This window comes from Nerophis lumbriciformis, linkage group LG31 (genome assembly GCF_033978685.3).
Source record: "Nerophis lumbriciformis linkage group LG31, RoL_Nlum_v2.1, whole genome shotgun sequence".
NCBI classification, from domain to species: domain Eukaryota; kingdom Metazoa; phylum Chordata; class Actinopteri; order Syngnathiformes; family Syngnathidae; genus Nerophis; species Nerophis lumbriciformis.
Window position 1 is genome coordinate 30643337 of NC_084578.2, and position 9164 is coordinate 30652500.

Sequence of the window (9164 nt, forward strand, 5' to 3'; positions counted from 1 at the left end):
GCAAGCAACCGCCAAGGTAAGCACCCGCCCCCATAGAACAGGAAGCGCTTCTTCTTCTACTGTAAGCAACCACCTGCCCCCGGAAGAAGAAGAAAAAACGCGCGGATATCACCGTACGTTTCATTTCCTGTTTACATCTGTAAAGACCACAAAATGGCTCCTACTAAGCGACAAGGATCCAGTTCATGAAAAGACGCAATCTCTCCATCCGCACATGGATTACTATTTCACAGCAACTGATATTCCTGTGAACCGCACTGTGGATACAACGGGAGCACGTACGGTGAATATTCGCACCACAGGGAATGAGAAGTCATCCTTCACTGTGGTTCTAGCTTGCCATGCTAATGGCCAGAAACTTCCACCCATGGTGATATTCAAAAGGAAGACCTTGCCAAAAGAGACCTTTCCAGCCGGCGTCATCATAAAAGCTAACTCGAAGGGATGGATGAAGAAAAGATGAGCGAGTGGTTAAGGTAAGTTTAAGTTTACGCGAAGAGGCCGGGTGGCTTTTTTCACGCAGCTCTGTCCATGTTGATATACGTATGTTTGTGATTGCACATTTGCGTACATTTTGGGAGTGAACAGAGTTGTTAGAACGCTGGTTTTTAATATATTATTAAAGTTTGACTGACCTATCTGACTGTTTTTTTGACATTCCTTTAGCGCAGTTAGATGCGGCTTACAACACGGGGCGGCTTATTGGTGGACAAAGTTTTGAAATATGCCGTTCATTGAAGGCGCGGCTTTTAACCCAGGGCGCCTTATGATGCGGAAAATACGGTATATATATTGTGAGTTCGGTGAATGGACATATCAAACTGGTGGGGTTCGGTACCTCCAACAAGGTTAAGAACCACTGTGCTTGATCCACTCGACGTCCATTGCACCGGTCGCCCAGGGGGGCTCCCCACATCTGCGGTCCCCTCCAAGGTTTCTCATTGTTCCATTGGGGTGAGTTTTCCTTGCCCTGATGTGGGATCTGAGCCGAGGATGTCATTGTGGCTTGTGCAGCCCTTTGAGACACTCGTGATTTATGGCTATATAAGTAAACATTGATTGATTGATTGATTGACTGACTAACAATCAAATATAAGGCCAGTAAAAGACAAAAATCATTCTGTTGTTGAGAACTATCCAGAGTATTGATATTGGCGAAACTGTCCACTATTGTATCGGACCGATACCAGCATGTGCAGTATTGCCTGTCTTTACAATGTTATTGTTTTCTTGCGTCGAGATAGCTTTTACACGTCGTGTGACGTCACGCGGTCCAGTTTGTTCCACCTGTTGCGCAATCCCCGCACGCGAAGTAAATCTATCTGCAATCTGCACATGCTCCCGATCCCTTAACGGTTCGACGGAGGAGGGAAAAAAAAACGTTTTCAAGGTTAAAAGTCCTCGTTGCCTGGCCAACCAATCATATTTTTTGACGCCTCAAAAGCGGCTAAAGTCGGACTATAAAAACCGCAGGCGCTAATAAAAGTGTGATACGGGGACATTATCGGGAAGACTTTGTCCAAGCCACACCGCAGGATCCTCTCCACCCCGCCCCTTAAGACGATGCATCTGTCTCAGATACTTTTGTCGTTTACTCTGCTGGCGCTCCTACCGGCTGCGGTGGCCCCGGGCGAGCGAGAGACGCGCCCGCAGACTCCCACCAGCAGCGGGCCGGAGGACGCGGAGCAGTGCGCCACCTGCGACGTCCGCCAGCAAATCAAAAGCATGCGTCTGAACGCCATCAAGTCCCAGATCCTGAGCAAACTGCGCATGAAAGAAGCTCCCAACATCAGCCGCGATGTGGTCAAGCAGCTCCTGCCCAAAGCGCCGCCGCTGCAGCAGCTGCTGGACCAGTACGACGTGCTGGGGGACGACAACCGGCACGCCACCGTGGACGACGACGACGAGCACGCGGTCACGGAGACCATCATGATGATGGCGACTGAACGTAATTTCATTATTCTCTTGCTTTGCACGCCTTTTTTTCCCATTGCCTGACGGATAATACAATTAAAAAGTAGGAATTGCAAATGTGAAAAAACATTTTCCTTACAATTTAAAAATATGAATATGAATTGAAACTAATCATTTCAATCTTTCATAAATGTTATATGTTGGACATATACGTTACTACTTCCAGTCTAGTTTGGTCATTGCATGTTCCTTATATGGGAATTGGAAAAACAAAACAATTGGATTATTACATTTCTATTTTAAAATACTAAAAACTGATATTAATAAACCAAGCATTCTTATGTTCGTATACTTTTGTGTTGAAAAACAATCGATAGATCTAAAAAAAAAAAATGGTTTAATGTTTATATGATTTATATATACAGTACAGGCCAAACTTCTCATTCATGACTATTTACATTGTAGATTGTCACTGAAGGCATCAAAACTATGAATGAACACATGTGGAGTTATGTACTCAACAAAAAACGGTGAAATAACTGAAAACCTGTTTTATATTCTATGCATCCATCCATTTTCTACCGCTTGTCCCTTACGGGGTTGCACGGGCGGAAGGCGGGGTACACCCTGGACAAGTCGCTACCTCATCGCAGGGCCAACACAGATAGACAGACAACATTCACACACGAGGGCCAATTTCTAGTTTCTTCAAAATAGCCACCCTTTGATTACTTTTTTGCACACTCTTGGCATTCTCTCGATGAGTTTCAAGAGGTAGTCACCTGAAATGGGTTTCACTTCACAGGTGTGCTTGAAGCTCTTTGAGAGAATGCCAAGAGTGTGCAAAGCCGTAATCAGAGCAAAGGGTGGCTATTTTGAAGAAACTAGAATATAAAACAGGTTTTCAGTTATTTCACCTTTTTTGTTAAGTACATAACTCCACATGTGTTCATTCATAGTTTTGATGCCTTCAGTGACAATCTACAACAGGGGTGTCAGACTCATTTTTGATCGGGGGCCACAAAAAATCTACTCCCAAGTGGGCCAGACTTGTAAAATCACGGCACAATAACTTAAAAATAAAGACAACTTCAGATTGTTTTCTTTGTTAAAAAATTAATGTTGTTGTTTTTTACACTTACATGTTGTGGTTAATAGTATTTTATCTTTATTTGTCGTTATTTATACTTTCTGAATAAATTGTGATAATGTTCATTAGTCAACTCATTGGTGTTAATTTTCAATCTATCAAGATAAAAAAATTATATCAAAATCAAATTACAGGTTGTTATGTATGTAGTTTGATCATTTTCCTCGACTGGTGAACTAACATCATGTGGTTACAAAGAATTGCTATTGCGACATCTAGTGGACACATTTAGTACAGCAGTTTCTTTCATTCAAAAATTTCGGCAAATTTTTATACTTTGCGAACTCATTCGGGCCGGATAAAGCCTGCTTGCGGGCCTGGTCTCTTTGAAACCCCTGATCGACAATGTAAATAGACATGAAAATAAAGAAAACGCATTGAATGAGGAGAAGGTGTATATGTATATATATATATATATATATATATATATATATATATATATATATATATATATATATATATATATATATATATATATATATATATATGTATGTGTGGGGGAAAAAATCACAAGACTATTTCATCTCTACAGGCCTGTTTCATGAGGGGGGTACCCTCAATCGTCAGGACGATTGAGGGTACCCCCCTCATGAAACAGGCCTGTAGAGATGAAATAGTCTTGTGATTTTTTTCCCCACACATACATATATTGCGCTCTACTACGGTATCGAGCACTATTTTTTGGATAACCTTATTAAGACATATATATATATATATATATATATATATATATATGTATATGTATATATATATACGTATATATATATGTGTATATATATATATGTATATATATATATATATATGTATATATATATATGTATATATATATATATATATATATACATGAAACTTAAATGACCAAAACATACACTGATTTGTATAAATTAGAAATGTCAAAATCTCATACTTTTTTCCGACTTGTTTCCAGACATTCCAGCAGGTCTCCGCAGACTTAGTTTGCCGCCACTTTACAATAAATATTCCCACTTTTTCATGTGCAACAACTTTTATACTTTTTTAATCAGACTTCAATTTAGATAGATGCCTGCTTTGTTGGGGTGTGTAAAAGATCATGGCAGCTATGCATCTTAAAGGGGCGTGTCCAATCTAATCTGCATATCTCTGGCCCAAGCACAGAGGTGTCCAAAGTGCGGCACGCAGCAAATTTTTTAACGGTCTGCGGCACATTCTAAAAATACTGTTTATAAAAAAACAACATAAAAAGTGGTAATAAGAAATTTTTTTAATCGATAAATTGTATTTGTTTTGAACGTGAAAAAATCAACATGGTACACACATTCTTTGATTTCTCAGTATGTGTTTGGACACCCCTGCCCTAGCAAGTGACATAAAAAAACCAAATGATCCAGTTCTATATTTAGTGATCCATAACTTTATATTTTGGATGTCTTGGAAACATGTTTTTTTCTTTCAAGTTTCAACACTGTTAGCTCACTGTAATGGGTTTAGTATCAACATTAATAAATACTAATAGCATATATTAATGTATTTTTTGTTAATACTATGCTGAAAACTTCTCTTACTTTCAGTCCCGTTACTCAAATCTTCGGCTTATAGGAACAAAAAGGAAATCAAGTTGTGTGAGATGGACCAATACACAGCAGTCGAATAATGTAATATATGTATTACCAGTAGAAATGTACATTTATTTTAAGAGTTACATCAAGCAAATGAGGAGTTGGAATGCTTTGAAGATATATTATGTGTTTCATCTCCCTTCAGCTGAGAGCGTGGTCCAAGTAAAAGGAGACCCAAAGTGCTGCTTCTTCTCCTTCACCCAAAAGTTTCAAGCCAGCCGCATATTCCGGGCTCAGCTGTGGGTGCACCTGCGTCCCGCCGACGAGGACACCACCGTCTTCCTGCAGATCTCCAGACTGACCCCGGTTTCGGACGGCAACCGGCACATCAGGATCCGCTCCTTGAAGATCGACGTGAATGCCGGAGTTAGCTCCTGGCAGAGCATCGATGTCAAACAAGTGCTGAGTGTGTGGCTGCGGCAGCCCGAGACCAACTGGGGCATCGAGATCAACGCCTACGACAACAAAGGCAATGATCTGGTGGTGACGGCTGCAGAACCAGGACTAGAAGGGCTGGTGAGCTTAATCCTCTTTACACCTATCTATATATACATCTATCTATACATCTATAGAGAGAGATGTCCTTTAAATTGCCTGGTCCAAATCTATTAATAGAAGTAAACATATTTCAAAGAACATGCGATTGTACGCAAAAAAACAGCAATACCAAATACCATACATTGATGCGCACATTTACAATACTTCATTATTCTGGCCACAAATTAATAGAACATAATTAAGTCAACCTCTTGTGGTGTAAAAAAAGCAAATCAAAACTATGTAAGGCTTTACTTCCAAACATTGAAAAAAGCTGCGGGCATAAAGCCGTCTGCAATAATGAATATACTGTATGGCTGTCCCGCGGGGTAAAGACAGGAGCATAGACCACGATAGTCCAGGTCTCGTATTTGAACACAAATGTACATCATTACTGTTACCCCAGCTTGACATGTCTGGTTTTAGGTGTTTTAAATCAATAAATAACTCTCGACTTACATTTTAAAGTCGCTCTTTCCGATCCGCGAAGCGTCGCCATACTGAAAATCATTTTCAGAGTTTAGTGTGCAAAGGATCTTGGGATGTGAAAGGGTGAGAAGTGTACACGGCATGCACACCTGTTGGCCGGATTCGAAGGACACTTGAAGCCTTTGCGCACCGCGATGATGTCAGCACCCCACAAATGTGGACTGCGAAGGATGCAGCCACCGAATTGGGACACAGCTTATATCCATCTATACATCTATCCATCTATCTATTTATATCACAGGTATAAATATATATATATATATATATATATATATATATACACATCTATCTATATATATCCAGTGCATCCGGAAAGCATTCAAAGTTCTTCACTTTTTCCACATTTTGTATTGGTACGTCCTTATTCCAACACTGAATAATTTTCATCCTTAAAATTCTACAGACAATACACCATAATAACAAAAGTATCCATCCATCCATTTTCTACCGCTTGTCCCAGGGTGTACCCCGCCTTCCGCCCGAATGCAGCTGAGATAACAAAAGTAGTTTTTTTTTATTTTGCAAACGTAAACTAAAAATAAAAAATAAAACAATCACATACAGCCTTTGCTCAAGACATTGTTGATGCACCTTTAGCAGCAATTACAGTCTTAAGTACAAACCCTGTTTCCACATGAGTTGGGAAATTGTGTTAGATGTAAATATAAACGGAATACAATGATTTGCAAATCATTTTCAACACATTCAGTTGAATATGCTACAAAGACAACATATTTGATGTTCAAACTGATAGACTTTATTTTTTTGTGCAAATAATCATTAACTTTAGAATTTGATGCTAGCAACACGTGACAAAGAAGTTGGGAAAGGTGGCAATAAATACTGATAAAGTTGAGGAATGCTCATCAAACACTTAATTGGAACATCCCACAGGTGAACAGGCAAATTGGGAACAAGTGGGGGCCATGATTGAGTATAAAAGTAGATTCCATGAAATGCTCAGTCATTCACAAACAAGAATGGGGCGAGGGTCACAACTGTGTTAACAAATGTGTGAGCAAATTGTTGAACAGTTTAAGAAAAACCTTTCTCAACCAGCTATTGCAAGGAATTTAGGGATTTCACCATCTACGGTCCGTAATATCATCAAAGGGTTCAGAGAATGTGGAGAAATCACTGCACGTAAGCAGCTAAGCCCGTGACCTTTGATCCCTCAGGCTGTACTGCATCAACAAGCGACATCAGTGTGTAAAGGATATCACCACATGGGCTCAGGAACACTTCAGAAACCCACTGTCAGTAACTACAGTTGGTCGCTACATCTGTAAGTGCAAGTTAAAACTCTCCTAAGCAAGGCGAAAACCGTTTATCAACAACACCCAGAAACGCCGTCGGCTTCGCTGGGCCTGAGCTCATCTAAGATGGACTGATACAAAGTGGAAAAGTGTTCTGTGGTCTGACGAGTCCACATTTCAAATTGTTTTTGGAAACTGTGGACGTCGTGTCCTCCGGAACAAAGAGGAAAAGAACCATCCGGATTGTTATAGGCGCAAAGTTGAAAAGCCAGCATCTGTGATGGTATGGGGGTGTATTAGTGCCCAAGACATGGGTAACTTACACATCTGTGAAGGCGCCATTAAGGCTGAAAGGTACATACAGGTTTTGGAGCAACATATGTTGCCATCCAAGCAACGTTACCATGGACGCCCCTGCTTATTTCAGCAAGACAATGCCAAGCCACGTGTTACATCAACGTGGCTTCATAGTAAAAGAGTGCGGGTACTAGACTGGCCTGCCTGTAGTCCAGAGCCGTCTCCCATTAAAAACGTGTGGCGCATTATGAAGCCTAAAATAGCAGAAGGGAGACCCCCGGACTGTTGAACAACTTAAGCTGTACATCAAGCAAGAATGGGAAAGAATTCCACCTGAGAAGCTTCAAAAATGTGTCTCCTCAGTTCCCAAACGTTTACTGAGTGTTGTTAAAAGGAAAGGCCATGTAACACAGTGGTGAACATGCCCTTTCCCAACTACTTTGGCACGTGTTGCAGCCATGAAATTCTAAGTTAATTATTATTTACAAAAAAAAATAAAGTATATGAGTTTGAACATCAAATATCTTGTCTTTGTAGTGCATTCAATTGAATATGGGTTGAAAAAGATTTGCAAATCATTGTATTCCGTTTATATTTACATCTAACACAATTTCTCAACTCGGGTTTGTATTTTTGAATACGATGCCTCAAGCTTGGCACACCTATCTTTGGGCAGTTTCGCCCATTCCTCTTTGCAGCACCTTTCAAGCTCCATCAGTTTGATTGGGAAGAGTTGGTTTTCATCCAGGATGTCTCTGTACATTGCATTCATCTTTCCCTCTATCCTGACTAGTCTCCCAGTTCACGCTGCTGACAAACATCCCCACAGCATGATGCTGCCACCACCATGCTTCACAGTAGGGATGGTATTGGCCTGGGGATGAGAGCTGCCTGGTTTCCTCTAAACATGATGCCCGGTATTCATGCCAAAGAGTTGAAGCTTTGTCTTATCAGACCAGATACTTTTGTTTCTCATGGTCTGAGAGTCTTTCAGGTGCATTTTGGAAAAAAGTTTTACTAAGAAATGGCTTCTGTCTGTCTTATTGGTGAATTGCTGCAGAGATAGTTGTTCATCCACAGAGGAATGCTGGAGCTCTGAGAGAGTGGCCATCGAGTTCTTGGTTACCTCACTGACTAGACTAAGATGAATGCAGCAATGTACAGAGACATCCTGGATGCAAACCAACGCTTCCCATCCAATCTGAGGGAACTCGAAATGTGCTACAAAGAGGAATGTGCGAAAATACCCAAAGATAGGTGTGCCAAGCCTGTGACGTCGTATTCAAAAAGGCTTTAATTGCTGCCATTGAGCAAAAAGGCTGTGAATACTTATGTGCATGTGATTTATTATTTTTAAACATTTTAATACATTTGCTTATTTTTTCGAAAAAACATTTTTACATTGTCATTATGGGGTATTGTGTGTAGAATTTTGAAGACAAAAAAATAATTGATTCCTTTTTGGAATAAGACTAACATTACAACATGTGAGTACTTTCCTGGTGCACTGTATCTATATCCATCTATTTATGCATCTATCTATTATCTATGCATATATGTGGACGGCGTGGTGGCTTGGGACAGTGGCCGTGCCAGCAACCTGAGGGTTCCTGGTTCGATCCCCAGCTTCTACCATCCTAGTCATTTCCGTTGTGTCCTTGAGCAAGACACTTCACCCTTGCTCCTGATGGGTTGTGGTTAGCGCCTTGCATGGCAGCTCCCGCCATCAGTGTGTGAATGGATGAATGTGGAAATAGTGTCAAAGCGCTTTGAGTACCTTAAAGGTAGAAAAGCGCTATACAAGTATAACATTTACATGTGTCTATATCTATACATCTATCTATTTATATCCATCCATCTATCTTTCTATCCATAAATCTCTCTATATCTATCCAACTATCTATCCATCTATATCACATGTGT

The 9164-nt window shown here is 40.5% G+C and overlaps 1 protein-coding gene across 1 annotated transcript in view; it reads left to right on the top strand.

Annotated features, from left to right (window-relative positions):
• The first annotated feature begins 1307 nt into the window (after nucleotides 1–1307).
• The window catches only part of mstnb (myostatin b), a 15454-nt gene continuing 7597 nt past the window's right edge, over nucleotides 1308–9164 (top strand). The window contains exons 1-2 of the mRNA XM_061926251.1: nucleotides 1308–1948; nucleotides 4808–5178. Coding sequence (XP_061782235.1) covers nucleotides 1564–1948; nucleotides 4808–5178 — 756 coding nt within the window. The 5' untranslated portion in view covers nucleotides 1308–1563. The remainder of the gene's footprint in view (nucleotides 1949–4807; nucleotides 5179–9164) is intronic.